This window comes from Aphelocoma coerulescens, chromosome 5 (genome assembly GCF_041296385.1).
Source record: "Aphelocoma coerulescens isolate FSJ_1873_10779 chromosome 5, UR_Acoe_1.0, whole genome shotgun sequence".
Classification (NCBI taxonomy): Eukaryota; Metazoa; Chordata; class Aves; order Passeriformes; family Corvidae; genus Aphelocoma; species Aphelocoma coerulescens.
In genome coordinates this window covers 29,946,979-29,969,473 of record NC_091019.1, presented here as the reverse complement: position 1 = coordinate 29,969,473, position 22,495 = coordinate 29,946,979, and the positions used below count along the sequence as shown (strand labels likewise).

The 22,495-nt window shown below is 43.4% G+C and overlaps 1 protein-coding gene across 4 annotated transcripts in view; it reads right to left on the bottom strand.

Annotated features, from left to right (window-relative positions):
- Positions 1–22,495, bottom strand: part of MAPKBP1 (mitogen-activated protein kinase binding protein 1) — a 102,854-nt gene that overhangs the window by 63,200 nt on the left and 17,159 nt on the right. For all 4 annotated transcript variants that reach the window (XM_069017399.1, XM_069017400.1, XM_069017402.1 and 1 more), the window contains exon 3: positions 10,421–10,512. In XM_069017399.1, coding sequence (XP_068873500.1) covers positions 10,421–10,512 — 92 coding nt within the window. The remainder of the gene's footprint in view (positions 1–10,420; positions 10,513–22,495) is intronic.

Here is a 22,495-nt window from a genome sequence, read left to right as displayed (position 1 = left end):
ATCCTATTTTCTTCTACAAACATTCTTTCCACCACTGCCCCATTTTGCTCTCCTCTCTCTCTAAGAACCAGGCTTGCTCAGCACTTGGAATAGGTGAAAACGAGGACACAGAAGGAGTGGAGCCAGTAGCATCTGGTGTTTTTTGCCATAATCATGTCCTTAACTTTCTGTGTGTACACATACCACAACGTCAGCTGAGCTCATGTCCCATCCATGGAACCAGCTGTGGGACTCTGAGCAGGAGCATCACACTGCAGAGGCTCTGAAAGGCAGCACAACGTGTCTTTGTGGGCTTTAACATCTCGAGTGATGGGTAGTGTGCAGTCTTGGGAGAAGAGTGTTCAAACTAGCACAGGTAAGGATTGGTGTACAACACAGCATCTTTCACATTGTTCCTTTTTTTTAAAATACAGTCATCTACTTAATACCCAACTCCTATTATCTATAGCTCTATAAGGGAGAAAATAGAAAACTGTTACTTTTATTTTTAGAAAAAGGTGAAAGCTGAGAGAAATAAAGTGATTTTCTCTACCATCCACTCCTGTCACAGACTAAAAATATAAAGAAAAAAAATCTATTCCCTATGCCCTACAATACACTGGCTCTTCCCCATTGCTGCCTTTTTTCAGGAAAGTCTTCCTGTCCTTTGGACAAACTCTCAGTATTATTCCAAATATAGAGCAACATAAAGAATACCAAACAACACACTTCTGGTGAGACCCCACCTGATGTACTGCATCCAGGTCTGGAATCCTCAGGACAGGAAAGACATGGACCTGTTAGAGCAGGTCCAGAGAAGGACCACAAAAATGACTAGAGGACCTGAACGCCTCTCATGTGAGGACAGGCTGAGAGCTGAGCCTGGAGAAGAAAAGGCTCCAGGAGACCTTACTGTGGCTTTTCAATACTTAATATCAACTTACAAGAAAGATGGGGACAAACTTTTTAGTAGGGCCTGTTGTAGTAGGAAATGGGGGGAATGGCTTTAAGCTAAAAGAGAATAGATTTAAATTAGGAAGTTTTTACAAAAAAAGTTATGTGGTGAAGCACTGGAACAGGTTACTCAGAGCAGTGATAGATGAGCAAACAGTTGAAGATGCCCCTGTTCACTGCAGAGTGGGTTGGACTAGATGGCCTCTAAAGGTCCCCTTCCAACCCAAAGTCTGTGATTCTGTGATTTTCCTGCCCCCAACTCTGCAAGTTTGAAGGTGGGAATAGGAAAGAAGAATAGAATTACCAGCTCACCTCTGAACTGAACTCAGTTTTCTGCTCACCTCAAAGCAGATTCCCAGATCCTAGGAGATCCTCAGGCTGCTCTTTGTGGGGGAAGACATCTGCCTCCTCTCATATATTCCCTTTCTCTACAGATCTTCTGTGAACAAATTTGTGAAACAATTCCCAAAATGTTTCATTTCAGTGGGACCATTCCCTTGAAAAATTCTCAATTCAATCTATCAAAAACCATCTGGTAAAACAAGTAAAGGCTTCCTGCTGTGGCTTTTAGGGGTTTGGTTGGGGTTGACTGGGGATTTCTGGCTTGCGTTGTTTTGTTTTTATGAACAGCAGCAAAATTTTACCAAGGGCTACCAGACTTCAACTTTGATTCATCCTTGAGTGTAGAGAGTGGGTACTGCCTGTCACAGGTCCTGGCACTGAAAAAGCTGCAAAAGGAGGCACAGATTGTGCTCCTTCTGGGACAGGGTGTTCTGTAGCCAGACGGGGATGCAGCAACACTCTCCTACACTGAGCTCAGCTGCAAAGTCCAGCTCCTTCCAGGTGCCTGACAGAAAGGAGGAATTACAAAAGCATGGACGAGCACAGGCTGATCCCAGATAGACTGGGGTACGCAAAGAAATTTTTGGGAGAAAGGGCTCATATCACATGGCTTCTCTTGAAAGACAGGGAATAAACAGATACATTGGTACCTGGAGCCTTGAAGGAGGATGCCATATGAGACTTATTGCTGATGCCAGATCCTCAAATAGTAACTGTAGGATAAAGCATCACATTACACCTCTATTTGTCCCAAGCTGTAGCGACTGGCTACAGAACAGCAACCCACCCCCTTGTAACCTGAAGGCTGGATTAGCATATGGCACTCTGGACAAGTCCCCAGAAGTTCTGTGAAGAGGAGAACAGCACTCTGTGTACAGCACAGCAGCAGCTTGTCTCAAAGGGACCTGGCAACACCAAACATCAGCACTGCCCTGACTAGTCTTTCAATACCAGGAGTGACACAACGTAAAAGTCACACAAGGTCTGAAGCCAAGCATTCCACAAGACTCCCGCTGTCCATCACAAGAGCCACTCCACAGCTGGCAAAGATGGCATTAACCAACTCCCCATCCAGCATCTGAGCTCTCAGACTCAGGGGCTCAGCTCCCAACACGTTCCCTCCAGCTGTCTGACAGCACCCCAGTGCTGCAGCCTTCAGCGCATGCAGCAGCACTTTCAGCAGACTTGACACAGTCTCCCTCAGGTTTAGTAAGAAGCTTTTCTGTCCAGCTATTTTGAGGTTTTGTCCTATTTTTCTCCCTTTTCTGCTGGGCAACAGGTTTGCTGCAGGTCTGAAGCTCCACAGCTAACTCATTATTTAAGATTCTACCAAATGCTAAGTCCTCTGCTGGTTGTCAAAGCTAAATAATTTTAATTAATTAGACAAGAGATCAAAAGCAGACACACACACCTGGGGACTGGCTGAAGAAAACTGCCTGGAAGTCAATTTGACAGGCTTGACTCCAATTCTGATAAAGACTTAAACCAGGGGAGTTTGCCCACAGCTCCAGGTGATTGCTAGTACTGTTTTGTTTGCTTATTCACCTTCTCTTCTGCCAAACCAAGCAAGATTACAGCTGAACTGATCAATACACAACTGTTCAGCAAACAATTCTACTTTTAAGGTGTAGTTTTATTAGAGAGACATGGATTCACTGTGGAAGAGTCTCCAGTACTCAAAAAAAGGGAGACCAAGAAAAAAACAATGTAGAAATTCCTGTCTAGCTGTTACGAACATGTGGAAACAGCTCACACAAGAAAGACTGCCCATACTCCAGCTGGCAGGACCTTTTCGGTCTGAAGTGCAATGATGGGGATTCAGAACTGGATCCAGCTGCTACCTAGATTTGAAGAGGGCAATTGCTCCAGACTGTATGACTGTTACTTGTGAATGTCATGGGTCAACTGCAAGAGAGCAGGGGAGAAGCCATAGTCCCCTTAAACCCACCTGTGCAAATTAAAATCAGTTACAGTTATTTGGCCTGAGAATAAAGCACTGTTGCAAAGGATATCTCCATTCTTTGGTCCCGGGTGCAGACTTTACTCTCTTGCCAGAAACTAAGACTGCATCAGCCTTCTTCAGCCCAGCCTTCTTCTCTACAGCTACTTCTTCAGCTACACCCTCCCCTCCTCCTAATATACATTAATAAAGGCAAGTAGTGAAAGGAAGTATGCTACGTCTCAGGTCTTCATGCCTCAGTGCAGATACAGTGCTTTCTATCCACTGGGTATTTAAGACAGGGAGATGAGAGAGACAAAGTATCCCTGCTTCTTTCTGAGAAATCTGCTATTGCTGGGGAAGGAAACGGAAGGAAGGACTTGGCTACTTTTTATCATCTTTTGGACACATCTTTTTGAAACCCAGTGTTGCTCACTTTTGACACAGAAAATTTTGTTTGGTTTGGTTGTAATGGCCCAACTCAAACCAATCTGAAGTACAGATTCAAATTATGTTTAATGATCTCAGTTAAGGGGATTTTCTTATCTTCATCTCTGAGCCCATCACCACAATTATGCCAGCTGGAAAATCTCCCCAGATGGCATGTTAAGCACAGCAGCCTCACAGAAGAAATGTTTTAACAACACTCCAGGTTCCTGGGAGATGAGGAGGGGAAAGAGATCTAACTCTTGAAAGGCAACTATCCTGTTTCAAAGAGAACAAAGCAAGCTGCCTCTGATGTGACCAAAGATGCTGAAATTTGCTTTGAACCATACACAAGAACTTTTCTTCATTTTATGGTAGGTTTCCACATCTTAACAACACCATAGGATTCTCCTTTAGGGGAAAAAAAAAAAAAAAAAAAAACAAACATAAAAAGAAAGCACAGAAATTCTCTTTCAGAGCTTTGGGTAAGTAAACTTGAAGGAGGCAGCACCAGCAGAAGTGGATTTGTCTACTGGAAAGCAGCTCAATTATTTCAATATCCCTGTACCAATTCAGGCTGCATTTAGGATACTGCCCAATAGCACTAGCGTTTATACTAAGCAAAAATCAGTGAAGAACTATGCCTGCACAGAGCAGTAGAGCTTTGCTCAAACTGCACATGTACCATGTACTGGCTCTATAAGGAAGTGGATTCCTTCTGTGCACCCACAGTTTTCTAAAGGCAACTACCATTATGGCACTCAAGCAGTGTGATCAATCAGTTAATAAAAACAGGCACTGAAATAAGGAATACTTGTTATCTTACAAATTAGGATTTCACTGTCCATATCATCACCAATTTTAACCTGGCCACAATGGTCATAAGTCTTGCAAAGATCCCAGTTCAGAACAACATTTTGCCTCATTTGCCATCAGTCACCTGTTAGATTTGCCTCTCACAATTTGTTACTGTACCTCACTGACCAAAAACTTCCACTTTAAGGAAGAAAGAAGGAGCAAGACAACATCACACCTGGTAAAATTACTCAATGTTTATCCTAAATGTTATTCTTCCATTGTGGGTTATATACAGCTTAAGGTAAAGGGAAATTGTTCTAAGCTGATAATTTATTACCTTGTGCAGTAATCTATCTATATAATGATGGAAAATTATGACTAAAATTTTCCAAGAAACTCCACATGTGCATGGGCTGGAAACCACTCAGCCTTACAGCCTATCTACCAAAACTGGAAAGAGGTATTTGAGAGCAAACCAACAATCATTTCTGGAAAAGAAAAATCCTCATTCTTTCAGCTTCCAGAGGGATTTACCACTCAGCTATGTGAGAGAGCTACACATGTGTTGAGCTGGCTCCTGAACAGATTAAAACCGATTCACTCATTTCCTGTTCATCCCCTTCCTCCCTTTGCTGTGATAGAGACCATCATCACTGCCTGTCAGTGCAGGACCTGACAGCCAGGAGTATGACTCAGAAGGGCTGACAGAGTTAAATGGCTTCCACTCCTACTGCAAATCAGCTGAGGATGAGGGATGGAAGAGGGGAAGACACAGTGAAAGGAGATGGGATTGTGGCTGGATGCTGCTGCAGTGCAGGTTGGCACACGAGAGGCTGCTGCACTGACATCCAACACAACTGCATTAATTGCTTAAAATAAAATTTGACCCAGACAACTGTGCAGTTTTCTGATTTGAACACTCATACAACTATTTACTTCTGAATATTACTTGTCCTCTCATAAAAAAAAACACCAACAAAACAACCAAGGTGATAAAGCTGAAGAAGGAACAAGTCTAACTCTTCAAACAGATCATGCAGCAAGAAGCAGCAAGAAAAAGACTCAATATCTTCATTTTAACTTTGATCATATAGCTCCATCTTCTATTGTTCCTCCCTTCCTATCTACAAATAAAGATGATTCATTCCGAAATAGGACAGAATACAGGCGCATCCAAATCACATGTTCAGCAAACATACTGTGCACACACACAGAGCTAGCCAGGGGCCTATGTCCATCCTGGCTACAGTAATTTCTGAAAGAAAGCCAGAGAAACTCATTTTACTATGTCACAGAGAGAATTCTCTATATTAAACCCGTATCTGCCTTTAGCAGGAGCTGCTGTATGCAAAGAACTATGCAAGAGCTGAAAGGGGGAAAAAAACAAAAGAATACGCAGGTTGAGATTGATGAACTCGGCACACGTGCTATGTATCAAATACCAGTCTTCCCAGCAAGGAACACTAAATGTGAAAAATCCTGTAATGTATCAGAGTGGCTCCAAATTGATGAGCAGAGCTAGAGGGATGCTTAAGCTAACCAGAGCATAACAGCATAGTGTTTAAAAGACATTGCACACTAAAGGGACAAAGTGCTATGTTCCAGCTCCTCAGAAGAAAAAGCACAGGCTGCTTCCTCAAGCAGGCAAGTGCCTCATCTGAAGATCAGGTTCCCAACCAGCTATCAGCATCAACTGAGAGCCAAGAAAAGAAGAACAATGAGAATTAAAATAAATCAGTCTGTCACATGAACCTACAAGGCTTAAAAATCAACAGTAAACAGAACACCAAAACCAAAACCAGATAAGCTGACTAAAGCTATCTCAGCAGCTGGTCTAGAATTTAAATTATAGACATTTCACACACCATTTTTTTCCTTTTTTAATGTTAGTCATCCTCAGCCGATTTTCTTAGTTTTGTTTCTCTTCTTGTTTCTAGGAAACAAAGCCCCAACTAGCTACTGCAAAAAACCTCAAAAAAGAATAAACTGAGAGAAGAGCAGGGAAAATGCAAAGCAGGGGAATAGAAACAAAAAAAGGACAAAGCATTGGTCCTTCCACATGAGGTAAAAAATTTGGTACATTTCTGTCCCATCCCCTCCCCCCCAAGTACAGCTTTGTTACTGCAAAACATGAACAGAGATCCAATTAAGCAACTTTGGGTTTCTTTCACTTGACAGTATAAAAACAGGTGAGTGCAGGCAGCAGATGCAAGACCTTTGCAGACAATACAATTTTCTCTCATATGTTGTTTTATTTCCCAAGACAACAGCTTTACATCAAAGTGGTAGCCTGGAATATCTGCAGCACTCAGTGCCTTTAGCCCTTTACCGCTGACATGAAGAAAAGGTCTCCTATAACACAAGGATCCCACAAAAACATACCAGGGTCAGCACAGATGCCGTCACACACTGCCAGAGAGGGAGCCTCATGAGGGTCAAAGCACAGAAAGCATCATATGTGCAAAAGCCAGTGGGAAGAAAAGGAAAAAATAATGTAACAGCTCTTTGGCACCACAGTGGAGTTGGAATGAGTTTGGTTGCATTGGGAATTGCTTCTTTCAGTTTAAGAAACATCCCAAGAGATTCAGAAACTCCAGGAAAGTGAAAACTCAGAAAAACAATCACCTTTTTTCTTTTTTTAAATTATTTTAGGCAAACCAGAGACCCAAATTAAGATTATGCTCAAAGAATGCCAAAGCTTTTTATGCACAAGTCCTCATTCACATAATTGCTTTATACCTGATGTGGATGAAGTCAGGATGCCTGGGGCAGCTGTTTTGATCTCAACCAAATCAATCTGGGTATGTTGAAACTGTTCTTAGGAAAATACAGAGTTGTTACGTAAATTCAGCTTTTAGGGGTAGGACAGACTGGAGGAGCAAAGCATCTGCATGTCAGCATTGCAAAACCTCAGTACATGAGCAGTGGGATGGGGAAATCACTGGACCACAGTCGAGGATGACCAAGTTGCATGGACAGGTCATGAAACAACTGTGCATGAGCCACGCCCAGTCTGCTACGTCGGACTCACGTAAGCAGTTTGGTGTCCAGTAAATGCACAGTTCTGTCTGAACAACAGAACCCAGATTGTCATAACCACTGTCACAGGGTCTGGTTGGAGCCTTGTCACTAGTGGTGTCCCCCAAGGTTCAGTACTGGGCCCAGTGTTGTTTAACTTGTTCATCAGTGACTTGGATGAAGGGGCAGAGGCCTCCTCAGCAAGTTTGCTGATGACACCAAGCTGGGCGGAGTGGCTGAGATTTCAGAGGGCTGTGTTGCCCTTCAGAAGGACCTCGACAGGTTGGAGAGATGGACAGGGAAGAACTGTCTGAAATCCAGCAAAGGCAAATGCAGGGTCCTGCACCTGGGGAAGAATAACCCCAGGCACCAGCACAGGCTGAGGGCCTATCTGCTGGAGAGCAGCTCTGCTGGAAGGGACCTGCAGGTCCTGGTGGACAACAAGCTGTCCCTGAGCCAGCAGTGTCCACGTGGCCAAGAAGGCCAATGGTGTCCTGGGGTGCATTAGGAAGAGCATTGCCAGCAGGTCCAGGGAGGTGATTCTGCTCTACTCAGCCCCGGTGAGGAGGCCACATCTGGAGTGCTGTGTCCCATTCTGAGCTCCTCAGTACAAGAGAGACATGGAGCTCCTGGAGTGGGTCCAGTGGAGTGCAGTGAGGATGAATGGTCAATTGGAGCATCTCTTTTGTGAGGAAAGACTGAGGAAGCTGGGCCTGTTCAGCCTTGAAAAGAGACAACTGAGAGGGGACTCATCAATGTCTATCAGTATCTGAAGGGGGGTGTCAGAGGATGGAGCCAGGCTCTGCTCAGTTGTGCCAAGCAACAGGACAAGAGGCAACGGCAGAAACTGATGCACGGGGAAGTTCCACCTGAACATGGAGAAAGCCTCTTTACTGTGCAGGTGGCCATGCACTGGAACAGGTTGCCCAGAGAGGTTGTGGAATCTCCTTCACTGGAGATACTGAAGAACCATCTGGATATAATACCATGCCATGTACACTAGGATGACCCTGCTTGAGCAGGGAGGTTGCACTAAATGACCCTCTGTGGTCCCTTCCAGCCCTACCCATTCTGTGAGTCTGTTTAATTCAAACAGAAACAAAAATAAACAAAATGAAGCTAGTGTACCAGAAAGGTCAGAATTCTTCCAAATCAAGAGACATTCACTGGAAATCAGAATGGGGGGAAAAAATCCCAAACTGAACAAGATGAAACTTGCATCAACTTAGTAAGGTCTGCATGAGTACCTCTCTCATGACTCCTTAACTAAAGCTCATTCTAGATTGTTAACTTGAGATTGTCTTGACTGCAGCAAATCACAACAGTATCACAAAACAGGCCAGCCATGGCACAAAAGCAGCAAGTCATATAAGCCATTAAACTTTTACAACACACATCTAATATACTCCTGCCCAGGCCATGAGATGTTACAACCAACAAGTAAGGACAGGAATTCCCCTGTAAAGCCCTAAGGAACCACATAACCTTTTAATTAGCCAAAAGAAACCCCAGATGTACTCACACTTGATTAAATCAACATCAGGCATGCTCATCAAAGGACATTGCTATTAACAAAACTAACCTATCTTCAGCTATGCAAGGGCCCAAAATATCTGTTTACTGCACTCGTTTTCTTCTCTCTCTCCTTGCCAACTTCAAGTGTAAACATATTCAGTGTCAGAAAAGATGAAGAGGCAAAACACACTGGAATATATTTGCCTGACTCCAAAGAGTTCAAGCATAACGGATGCTGTTGAACACTGATGTGGACCTCAAATTGTCTACAGATTAAGAGACTGTCCACTGACAGAAAAAGAGACAATAGGCAGAAATTAAAACATATGAAATTCCATTTGAACACATAAGAAAAATAAAATTTAAAAAAACCTTAAATTTCATGTTTTTATTTTGTTTGTATTACTGTCAGAGTAGTTAAACACTGGAACATGATCCCCAGAGAGATTGTGGCATCTTCATCTCTGGAGATACTCAAAAGCTGTCTGGCCATGGTCCTGGGCAACCTGCCAGAGGTGACCCTACTTGAGCATGAGGATTGGACTAGATGATCTCAGGAGGCTCCCCCAACCACAACAATGCTGTGATTTGGTGAACTAGGATTATCACCAGGACAGGCAAAAATTCTAGCCAGTTTCACTGACTCCATCTCTCATTTTAGCCACAAACACAGAATCTTTAAATATTGCTAGCACACCTCTTGTATCCTTGAAAACATCATCTACAATTGATGTGGAAGTTCTTTTCTTCTAATTCCAGCTTTCATATCTTAAGGGTATGTCCACACAATATGAGTTGGAGATAGTGCCCTTTGTCTTCCCTTTTAGCTTGCTGACCAGCAGAACAAACAAATTCGAAGGAGAGCCAAACTCATACTGATTCCAGCCCTCACCTATGTCTCTATAGGTAGCTCTTTTGCTTTCCATCAAAGTCTCCTTCTAGATATCGCTATTTGAACTGAGACTACAGCTGACAGATGTGTTTCACTCCAAAGAGCCCACATATAAGCAGGTTCAGGCTATAAGCCTGAAATCTCTCCTCATATTTGGCTGAGAAACATGGTAAGTCATAAATCACAGGGAATCTACAAGAAAGCTTTTGTCAATTCATTGAAAGCATCACTTGCTCCATTAGGTATTTATTGGATTGAGAATTGCACTGAGTTATGCTTAGGTTCATCACACTACAGAACCTAGTGAAAAGTCCACAAAATGTATTTAGCTCTCAGCTTAGAGCAAGAGGAATGAGAGTAGTTCCATTAAAACTTGATAATGCAACCCCTTTCCCTTGCCAATTACGCTAACAGTGCTGAGTCTCATCATTCTCTGGTGTTTAAAGAGCAGTAAACAGGCTTCCTATAGAAGATGATAGTGGAAACACCCTGAATCTTTATGTTAATGCATCAGTCGTGGTTTATTTTAGCTTTGAGGAATGTGGTTAGTGACTCACCCTGCTGGATAAGCAACGAGGCCAGTTCTGGGGTCACAGGCTAATCCTCTGCCTCCTGACACGGTTATGCCCAACACCTTCTCCAAAGTCACCTAGAACATACGAGAAAGAAAACAAGAAGTACCATGAAACGTGACTGCAATTCAAATAGACCCATAACACAGATGCTGATGGTCTGGTTCACACATTGGTTCCCTGGTTCTTAGAAATCCACCAAGAAGCACCCAGGTACATAAGGTTGTTCCCATTCAACTTTCAATATAGGCATAGGCAAATACTGCTAGGGTACAGAGAAGGAGTTATCAACCCACTTATTACCTTCTCTATGCCAGAGCATTGCAAACAGAAGATTGCAAGTACTGTGAAAAGCTGGGATGCACATTCATTGACCATGGATTCCCATCCTCCCAGTAAGTGCAACATACCACTATCTCTGGATATCTCTAGAGATACCACAGTCTCTAGAGCTTGGCTCTTTCCTGAAAACTGTTTCCAAGCTGACCCATTCTCTTTGTTGCCTCCATCCAGTAGTGGGTCATTCAGCCTGGTCCCAGCCTTGTTTTCCTAGGAACTAAATAGTCAGTTTTTCCTACAGTGCTTGAATTGGAAATCACAACTAGTGGTCGAGGGCATCCCTTGCCGGGAATTGTGAGACAGAATGCCATAAACATTCCAAGCCTGTTGCATACCAATGACCCTTGCAAGAGACTGTTATCTAAAATGTCCCCACACTCCCCTCAGGCAAAGATATCAACTATTTTTAGGAAAAGAAAATAAATGCAACCGGGAAGATCTACTCGGAAGATATAAAGACCTCTGTGGTAAATAGCTGATAAAAGCAAAAAAAACAAAATGGGAAGGACGGGTGACAAAAGGACATGACACAACGTTTTGGGGAGCACTCCCTGGCATAGAAAGCATCAGAATTCAGTGATCACCCCAAAGCAAAAGGTTGCAGTGGGATTACACTGCACAAAACCTGGTTAGTGGCATGAAAGAATTCAGCCTCTGAGCACAAACCAGTTCTTAGCCCTGGGGCTATTTTCAGCGACACAAAATTATTCTCTTTCCTTTACATTTGCACAGCTTGATTTTATTTATTATATATTTGATGCATACATTCCTCCTCAGTATTGCTGTCTGTGCAAACTCAAGGATTTTACTGGGTCACAGTCTTCTGTTTTTAATTATCATCATCATCTAAGTCATATTTGGTTAAGGCCTTAGAGGCATGGACACAGCATAAGAAGCTACTATTGTAGTAATTACTACTGTCTTTAATAGCTGCCCTGAAGACGAACATCTTGCATTTATACCAACGTGGTGCACAAAAGGCAGAGGCGGGGCAGGTTTCCCACGCCGCCCTGACCATACACCTTACCAGACCTGAGGAGTTCGGCTGCAGGGTGAGACACAAGGTCTCACTGAGCTCATGGCTCAGGTTACTAGGTAAGGGGACAGAAGTAACCCCACACAGAGAACCACCTTGATTCAGCAGGTTAAGCAGGGCTGAGGTGCTGCCACTTAACATGAGCCATCCATGCTTTCAGCTAGTTGAAATATGGCCCACCTTCAAGCCAGTGACATGGACAGTGGAAGATTTCATATTCCAATCCCTCGAACAACTTAGTCCTTTTTTCCCCTCTTATTAATAATCTACCCCAGATACTTTAAGACATTATGAGAAACCACCAAATTGTTCCCTTCCCTTGCAAATTGAGAATCTCTGAAAATGTGGCTTTTACAAAACTCCACTGGATTTTTGTTAATTAAGAACATGCAATTAAAAATGCAGTTACAAACTGACCAATAAAGAAAGGAACTAGTTTTGTTTTAACTTAATACTGGAACAAAAATGCGGAGTTTGAGGAGAGGAGTGGGGAGGCCAGGAGGATATCTACTCTTCCAGACTTGTTAATAATACTTCAAAACACATATCCTTTTAAAGCAGCCTCAAAAATGTACAGGAAGAACTCAGTGCTTCTGCTGCTGAGATTCTGGCTCATATCAGCAGTTCCCAGACTAGGAGAGGTTTAAATTCCTACAGAAAATACATTCTTGACAGCAAAGAAGGAAGTGGAAGAGACATGTGCCATTCAAGTAGCTCCATCTACATAAGGCACCAATCTCTTGATGCTGTCAGCAAACATCAATTTAGCAACGCTGTGATTACACTGCTCAGCACAGGCTTTAGCTCAGTCTGGCTATAATTGCCACTATCCTAAAAGGCACTGCTTGACCTTGGCTATGCAGATATTCAGCAGCAATTCAGCAACCTACTTTCACCAACAGGTATGTTTTTGCTCTGCGAGGACATTTATTGAGCCTCTCAGTGTGCAGTCTTACACCACAGCTGAGCTGTTCTTACAGCAGCCTGTCTTGGAGGGGACAGTTCCTTCCTCCCTCATCCTACTCAGCACAGTGACACCCCCCACCATTTCCCTCACTCCAGACAGCCCTAGCATGGCAATTATCTGTCCAGAAGACCAAACCAGCAGAAAACCATGTTCTACTTTTTGTTTTCTGTTTACCAGCCTGGGAAAAACCAAAGGAAGCCCAAATTCAGGGAAAAAAAACCCCAATACCCTTTCCCTGGCAACTAGATCAATCCAGCTGCACATCCAAAGCCCAATCTGACTCCTCCAAGTCTTTAAGAGGAAGAGAAACCAAATGGGAGCACTACCTGATTTGTCTTGATACTCTCACATCATCATCACCAAAATGTCACCCTTACTCCAGCCTCCTCTCTCACTCTAGAGTCAGTGGAGGTCCCCCGCTGCTCTGCCAACAGATTTTTGTGGCAATGCTAGGATGTGGAAAGTTACCTTTCTCCTATGGTCAGCACACAGCTTGACATAAAAGGAGTAGCTCATTCTTCCAGTCTAATTATTTTACTGTCAGTGAGTATCTTCTGGTCTCCAACAGATCATTTGTTCCTTTAGAAAAAGGCAACTGTCAAGGCCACACCTCTGGTATTGACAGACCTAGTGCCACAGAAGGAGATACCTGTCTCTAGACTAAAGATTCATAACTAACTTTCTGAAAAAGGCTTTCCCTCTTTTGTTCCTAGTCGTAACTTCAAAAACTTTCTAGCGTAAAGAACCTGAAAGGCAAACCCATAAAGTCTATCCAAAGGCAGCACCTTCACATGATAATACTCGAGTATTAAAACCAACTTACATTGAAAAGGAGTGCATATAAATTTAAAATGTGATCGTACGAGACTTGTAAGCTCTACTCCCACAAACCTGCCCACAATACACCACAGCTTTTTCCCCATTACCAGCTTCCAGACTGGGTGACATAAGGGCAAGAGACAGTCAGCTTGTCACAAAACTTGAGAATGAAAAACATTTCAGAGAAAAAAACAATAGGTAACAAAATAGTATGAACTGGATTCTTCTCAATTTGCCAGCTAAAACAAATGAATGCTTAATATGGTTAATTAGGGCAAAACACATCAACTTTAATTTCCTAATCTGGAATTAAGATTTGTCAGCAAAGGGCACATCTGTTGATATAGGTCTGCTATAATCCCACTTCTGAAATTACCACTTACAACAAGGCAGGAACTCACTTCCTCCTGTGGTGAAGGCAGTCTCCCAGTCCCACACAGCCATAAGCACTGCCATTCAGACAAGTCTCCCAAAGTCATACTTCAGCACACACCAGTCAGAAATGCATTATCTTGCACACCTTCCCAAGTCTGACACGAGCTAACCACAGGACCTGGAGAGTTCCCTTGCAGATCAGAGACACTGTTCATTACCAATAGCTCCTGTGTTTGCCCAGTTTGCATCCTACAGTTGTCAGACATGTCACTGCTTGCTCAGGTCTTCACAGGCAACTAATGGGCCACCTCAACACCCTCATCCAAACCTGGGAACAACTGCAAGACTAAACCTGTCATTTGTACCTAAATTAGAGGCAGGAGAGGAGGCTGACTAGCTGCATTTGTTTCTTCATCTCGAGGCTTCTATTAATAGCATTTGGCACTTTCAGTCAAGGTTCTCTATGCGACTTGCGAGAGTTACTGAATTGATCCTTACACAAGAAACACTTCTGCAGCTCATTTTGCACTGCCACTATGCTATCTGAAACCATCCCATCTCCATTCCTTTAAGGTCAACTTTTATTCAAATTTCGAGGCTCAATACACACTTAGGCATCAAAATCTGTGCAGCTAACACTTGTCTTGCAAAATCTGATATTCAGTCATTTTACAGGCTTAAATCTAAATTTGGTTACTTGGAACTGCACAAACGTGTAAAGAAATTTTAGCACCTAAGCAGATCCCTTACCCTGTTCCTTCCACATCAAATTCCAACAGATAGGTAAGACCAAACCAGCAGAGTCCTGAACTGCAGGACTCAAGGTACCAACAGGTATTCACGGCAGCTGGGCCTTCCCAGAAAGAGGGATCTCACTGCAGCCCAATCCCACCTGGAAGTCAAAGGGCATATCTGAGAGCAGCCCTTGCTTCTATCAGGCACAGTCCCACACAGCCCATGGGGAAAGCCCATGCCTGGGGGAAAAAGCCATGCCATCTCTGCCTTCCTACTGAGGTGCAGATAATCATTTTGGAAAGACTGATCTAAACAGCCTTTGCCAGCCTCATTTGACTTTTCAGAAAACTCAATGTCTGACCAGCTGCTCCCAGGTCTCAGAGTGAGTTTCGTACTTGCTTGAGCTCTTTCTGTTGTTTTGAGGAAGTTACCACAAACAGTTGCTTCCATATGCTGTACGGACAACACAGAAATCCTTGAAGGATCAGCCCAACTTCACCCCCCCCCCCACAAACACTTTCCTCTTTCCCATAATTTGCATTCTTTTGGGACCATCTACACTTGCAAAGCCATACAGGGATACAGGAGACAAACTGAGGCCTGCACATCCAGCCAGGATGCTGTTAGAAAGCAGTAGTAAACACACCCAGCACAGCAGTAATTTCCACCAGAACGGGTGCCAAAAGGGACAACCTAGTCACACTGATAGTCCTGCCTGACCTGTCACAGGCGCTCTGCCTACAGCTGCATTGTTTTACTACTGAACCACTGCTGCTGGGTAGGAGCTCCTGTATCTGTGCCTGTTTGCACACCAGCAGATTACTGTGGTCTACCTTCATCTTAAAGAAGGAGTGTAAAAGAAATTTTCAAGAGAAAGCCATCTTTAACACCAGGCATCCCTCAAGGAGTTTTGACTGTAGACTGAATAATGCTGCTACTCACCTCATCATTCTCCCCAGGCCAGCAAAAGACTAAGCAGGAGCTGAGCAGTATTTCAGCCCCTCATCCCCATACTCATAAGCTAAAGAAATTAGAGTTTTCTGACTTGGTTATCTCACCTCCTGCCTTCTTATGGTATCTTCATTCTCTTTTGGGCCCAAAATCTCATAGTTCACTACAAGCACAATTTATTTAAACATGGAAATAAAAAAGCAAAGCATTTGAGAGGATTTGTGCTACTCTCCAGCACTCAAAATGACAACCAAGGGGAGAAAACTGATGTTACTGTACAGGGCTGCCCACACGCCCCAGTAACTACAACATTAGTCAGGAGGCTACAGCCTGAGAAAAGCATGTCCAGCAAGCAGATATGTCTGTTCCAGACTTCATGAGATTGGCCACCTTGGATCAGAGACCAATATCTAGCCTTGGTTTCTTTTTCCATTTGCAGCCAAAAGCAAAGGAAGAATGGTGTAAAGAAATGTATGGATAAAGTTTAAGAACAGGGAAAATAAATTTGATTCTTTCTCACCTCCTGTCAGTCTTCCAGTCTTGAAATAGATATTCTCCATTTATAACTTATTTCAGTAGAATTCTCTACCATCAGCTTATCCACTCTGTCTATAAAAGCTTAGCATTCACTGCATCTTTTGGCAATGAACTCCACCAGTCTGGTATATTGCAAGATGAACCATCTTTCATTATTTGTTTTAAACCTCACTTCTAATAGTTTTATTTCACGTGCCCCAATCCTTGTACGGGAAGAGACAGTGAATAGTCAGTCCCCATCCACCACCTCTAGGTGGTTCATGATTTTGTAAGGAGCTATACTATCACCCCAAGTCATCTGTGCTCCAAGTACAAGAGTCTTCACTAAGTCACTTTGTGGCTCTCCTGAAAGCCATTGCATATCCTTTCTCAGTTCTTCTGTGAAGCCACTTCCAGGCCCACTATATTCTTCCTGAGATGGAGTGGAAACACCAAGACCACATGCAGCTTTCCAGGCATGGCCACAGCAAGTGTTTACAGAGCAGAATAATATAGTCCATTTTGTTTTCCATTTTTTTCCCATTAATACCTTACTCTCAATCTGCCTTTCTGACGCCTAAGATCATTTACAGAGCACAACAAAGAGGTCATCCCTGCTCAGCAAAGCCACAGATAAGAACTGCCTGCTTCTTTGCATTTGGAAACTTATGCTCCATTCTGTCCTGTCTGCTCCCCTATGGAATGGGAAATCCTATTCTTGAATTAATAGTTTGATTTCAATGTGCCCCTTTCTCTCCATGCCATTGTGAGCATTTATGATCAAGAGCATCCTCAGAGAGAGCTCCTGCAGCACAACTATTCCAATCCATTCCAGAATGGCTAGTTCTATAAATGTCCACAACCAGACAAGTTCTATTTTAAAAGCCTTCCCATGGGCCTATGTATAACACAGTTAACATTTGAATCCATTTAATTAAGTAGCAGCATCGAGTCAGCATGACAAGACAACATCCATCAGAGTTCATCTACCATCCACTGCACAATGTGCCTGCCTTCATCCCTCTCTCCTGCCTGAAAGCAGGCATATTAATAATATATGTGCAAAGGCACACCTCCTGAAAAAGCGGAGGATGCAGAAATCCCTGAGATACATGGCCCATGAGGGTTACTTTGAAAAGCCTTCTGTAGCACATCAAGTAATCAGTTGTAGCTAAGTAGCGATCTTGCATGAGAAGTGGCTACATATTCATCTGTTCTTTTGTCTTAAAAGAAAAATGCCTTTACTGGTTGACTTGAGAGCCCAGTGGTCCTTGGTCCAATACACTGACACAGCGAGCTCCAGCATCAGGCCTGAGTTCCACAACAGCACTGTGGTTTGCATGTCTGTCTCTACATTCTGCTCCCAGGGTTTTCAGCACCTCTGCATGCACTCCAACATGTTTTCCATGCTGCTACACAGCAAAGTCGTATCAATGCACTCAGGCATCCAATACGTGAAAATGCTGAAAATGTAGCTGTACATTGTCAGCGTCAGCATTTAAGAAATAGCTGTCTATCTTACATAAGTGAAATTTGATACAGAGCGCCAAATCTCACAGCTGGCCCTGTTTGTACATCTCTGCTGCTGCCCCCGAGCCCCACTGCAAAAAAGCACGTCCAACCTCCAGGGACCAGTGCACACGTTGTAGGCTCTAATCCATCGTCTGAACACACTGTCTGATCTCCTGTTACTGCTGCAGAAAAACAAAGGCTTGAAGTTTTACATTTAGTTCTGCTGAGCTTTGTTTGGCACATAAAACACAGAACACTAATTACAGTATACTGTTCTACTTAAGGGGCTGTCAGCATTTCCACTGCAAAGCCTTCATTTCAGGGCTTTATAACACAGCTGTGAAATATTCATTTTGCACTTCGGCTTAACATGCAAAGGTCTGGCTTTGGACCAGGCTCCTCTGCCTGACTTTTTTTTGGGAGTTAGGGTTTTTATTGTTGGTCTGGCAGGGGGAGGGCTGAAGATGGGTGGATGGAATTAACTGCAGGAGATGTTTGACTTACAAAAGCACACAAAGAACGAACAAAACCACTCAGCTCCATAGTTGGTTTCTGTCCCTCACCTACCCAATGTATTCCCTTGCTTTTGTATATGCATATAGAATATGCACTTTTAAATTTCTTTTACACATATATATATATTATATATTTTTAAGAGGTTTTTCTATCCTCTCCCTCTTCTCCAGCCTGAGTCTTTCTTCCCTCAGCAACGAATGCTAGGAAAGAGTAATGTCTTGACAAGCCTGAAAATATTCCACCTGCAAAAGGCAACAGTAGCAAGCCAAGCTCCAGCACACAACCCATTCCGAAGGTCTCTGGCTGACAGAGCAGTCTCCATTTCTCTCGCTGTAAGCCTCCTAAGCCTTGCTCACAGCCACTATTGCACACTCACACCAATTGCCCAGCTGACCCTCCAGGAACTACTCCAAGACCATCAGATTGGTTTCATGCAACCCACTACACAGATATGTTCCAACATTTTAAGGTGTTTCCAGCCAATGCCCAGTTTAAAGCAGTATTCATGAGGGAAAAGCATTCAGAGCTATGAACGAGCCCTCACAATTAACCAATTTAAAAAAATAAAGTGGAAGAGAGAAAAAAAAAAAAAAAAAACCAAACACAAAGCAAAACAAAACACAAAAACACCTGACCAGAACATCATAGTCTGACACAAGCAGTTGCCAACTGTATGCAATTTGATTTCAAGATAACCACTTTAAGAACATTAGGGAACAATCTCCCACAACATAAGTAATGAATGGCACTCCTTGGCACAAGAGTGGCAAGGGTAGAAACAAACTTGATGAAAGGTTTTGAATCACTGAGTTTTGGGAAGCATTACATTTGTAAACCTGTATAAAAGAAGAGGTGGAATGGGGGGTATTCCAATGGAAGCACTGAGCCTCAGCTCTAATAGTTCTGCCAGGTGTGTTGCACAGGGGTTGCAACAGGGGTGTGCACACATTTATTAAAAATGACAGACAGTTGGACAAATGGAACAAATCAGGGACGAAGGTGGGAGAAAGGGAACATAAGCAACCAAGGGTCCCCACAGGCTGTCTTTCCACAGCGTGCGTGCATTCGTCCATCTCTCCACAGAGCCTCTCTGGCCTGCTCTCCCCTCCTGTGCTGGCTGCTTTCAGTCCAATTCCAGCTGTCAGGGCTGCATTCCTGACCCATCAGCCCCAGCTGTCAGGGGCTACGTGCTGAATCTGCACTCTGCCTTCTTCTTCATGCACCTGAAGAAAGGCAGTCCCAGGCAGGCCATAAATACCATTGCACAGCCCCGGGGAGTGGGTGGGAGGCTATTAAAAGCACCTCTACCAGGAACCATAGCGAGGGAACTTAGAATTGGCAGCAGAACACACCTGCAAGTGTTCCTGCGGCCTGCAAACAGGACACGTTGATAATTTCCTACCAGCTTCTACAGCACAACATAGCCATCATTAAATAATCTTCTGTTTCTTCATTTAACACCAATTTTCTCTTCCCGACCGCCACAGCAAGTTCAATTTCTTCCTAAATACTGCAGGGATGAGGAGAGGCCCATATAACCTTACCAACTCTGGCTAAACACATGACAAGCAGCAGTTTCTCCTCCTTCTACCATTCAGTCATCATTGTCACTGTACAAGCAACACCAACTCAGACTTTCATGAGATTTCACAAAACTTGCACAAAATCTAAGCTTCAGAGATAAAAGCATGATGAATGGACAAGAGACAAAGAGTGTGTAAATTGTCCACCATTGCTGGTGTTGTCACGATGCTATTTTGACTTTGGTGTGGGAAACTCTTTTTCACTGATGTAAGCAAAGTTTGTGAAGACTGTGTGATGAATGTATGAAATGAATGTAAAAAGAAAAAGCGACATCAAACAGGTTACAGGTATTGCTGGTACATAAAGAGTCAGTGCTAATTTGTTCCAGACTAAGCATCTGCACATGGAGTCAATCAGACCAGCTCCACAGGCAGTTAAGCCCCATGGAACACAATAGAGACACCTCTGTGTGGGCAGGCTTCAAAGAAACCCTTCCTTGAGATCTTGGGACCTGGAATTCTGCAGGATCAGTCCGCCACAAGAACCAGATTTTTCCACTTTGCAAATGTGCATTACTTTTTCATAAGGAAAGAGAGCAGACAATATACCAGGCTTTACATAGGGTATGCTTTTGCCCTCCCACATAGGCAATTTGTCTGGTGATTTCTTTTCTTTGTAGTAGAAGATGGAGCCAATACACCTTTCCCTGCATCAAGAACTACCTATACAAGGATTAGGTACAAATGCGAACTTGCAACACTCCCCTAATCTGTCCCAACAGTGGAGATCAATGGAAGCAACTTCTGACTTTCTGGCAGTCTTACATATTGGTCTCCTCCAAATCCATGCACAGGGGCCTGAATATAGGAAAAGAAAGTGCTTCCGTGAAGACAAATAGCAAAAAAAAAAGCCAATACAACTCCCTTGGGCAGAGTTTCAGTTACTCATATAAGGGTTTAAAATCAAGCAGGAACAAACAGTTCCCTTAGTGGAAGGGTCACTGTTCATCATCATTAATCATCACTTCCCAGATAGGAAAGGCTCCTTCCCCTCTGTTTTGCCCAGGCTTTAGCACTCACAAGAAGCAAGAAACAAGAATAAGAAAAAGAGCCAAACAGGAATGTGGGCACAGGCTGGCAAGGCTGCTCCCTCTGCGGCTCTGCTGAAGTCCCTCCTCTTGGTCCCAATCCTGAGCTGAGCTTGCTCCTAAATGCAAATAGGCAACGGTTAAAAGTCCATAGCTCCTCAGGCATACATTCCAAGGAAACCGTGGCAGAACCACATAATTCTTGACTCTGGAGAAGTCAAACACAGGGGCCATAACACGGCACTTCTAACACTGATACCGTCATGGCAAGGAGCTCTCTCCTAAATCACCTCCTGCAGAACTCTATAAACAACGCGTACATTCGAACTAAACTTGGACACAGGGAAAACAGACTGAAAGAGAGGGAGCAGAAAGCCTTCCCCACAGTTAACCCTGCTGAGGGGAACCACGGAAGAAAGCCACATCTCAGCACTTCAAGAAAAGCATCATGTTACAATCTCCTTCCCCTTAATTTCTTCTCTGGGGCATATTTTTGGTATAAACGGATCTGTGAACTGTTTGACAAGGCTTGGGGGAGAATTTAGTGGTTGATCTTGAGTCCAAGAGTAGAAACACACAGAGCTGTGCAGGATGAAGAAAAGCCTTTTGATCAGCCTGGCTGAGGCAACACACATAATTCATTTGTGATTTCTTTATTCACCCATGACCCCATGCCAAATCAATTAATTTTTATCCTTCACCAGTGATTTACACAGCCATTCTGTCCTAAAAGTCTTCAACTGCCAGATGTCATCCCTACCTACCCAGCCCGCGTCATCATGAAGGCAACGATGAGTTCTAGAGGGCACAGCTGTAGGAAGTCTTAAAGAAACTGGAAGTACTGTCTTACAGAGACTCTCTCTATATAAAAGGCCCACCTGTTCATGCCCAGATTCCTTACACAGAGCAGGTATCTGTCCCTGCCACAGGAGGTCAGAGAGCTCACCTCCCCTGACACCTGAAGGATCTTGCCTGTAACACCTGAACTGCTCCAGGACTAGACACCATGCATGCATCTCCCTAAGATTTCAGTTAAGTTACAGTTCAGATGTTATGGGGGAAAGTACATACTTGCATCCTCGGGGAATGAGAAAATGGTTTTGTTGTGAGCTGATTTAAATTACGTTAAAAAATTACATATCAGCAATTTAAAAGATGCTAAGATGGGAATAAATACAACAGGAAGGACAGAGTAAGCATGAAGCATTTATCACACAGACAACATCCCCATGGAAGGAGGCAGGAGGTAAAGAGATTAGTATTCCATCTCTCCCTGAACATTGTCTGAGCCATTTGTTATTTGTTTCACAGTACTTGCAAGAAGTCCCAACAAATGCAAAACCCTCCTGTACTTACAGCAGGCAGCAACGTGTACTCTCATACAGCTGGCCATATACAACCAAGTATAAGAGGACTGGCTGGCAATACCACACAAACACTGAGGGTAAATGTCTTGAACATGCAACAAATTAGCAACAAATCTGGGAATAATCTCACTCCCTCCCAAATTCCAGCAGCTATCTACTGTGTAGACTATGCTGCACCGTTGCAGTACCTCATTCCTGCTTGAGGCCAAGGACAATATTTTCAAAGAATGCTTAAAAATTAATCAAAAGAAAGCATGAGAGATTTCTTTATTTTGCCTGAGCCAACCAGTATATACAGAAGAAGACATTCAAGCTC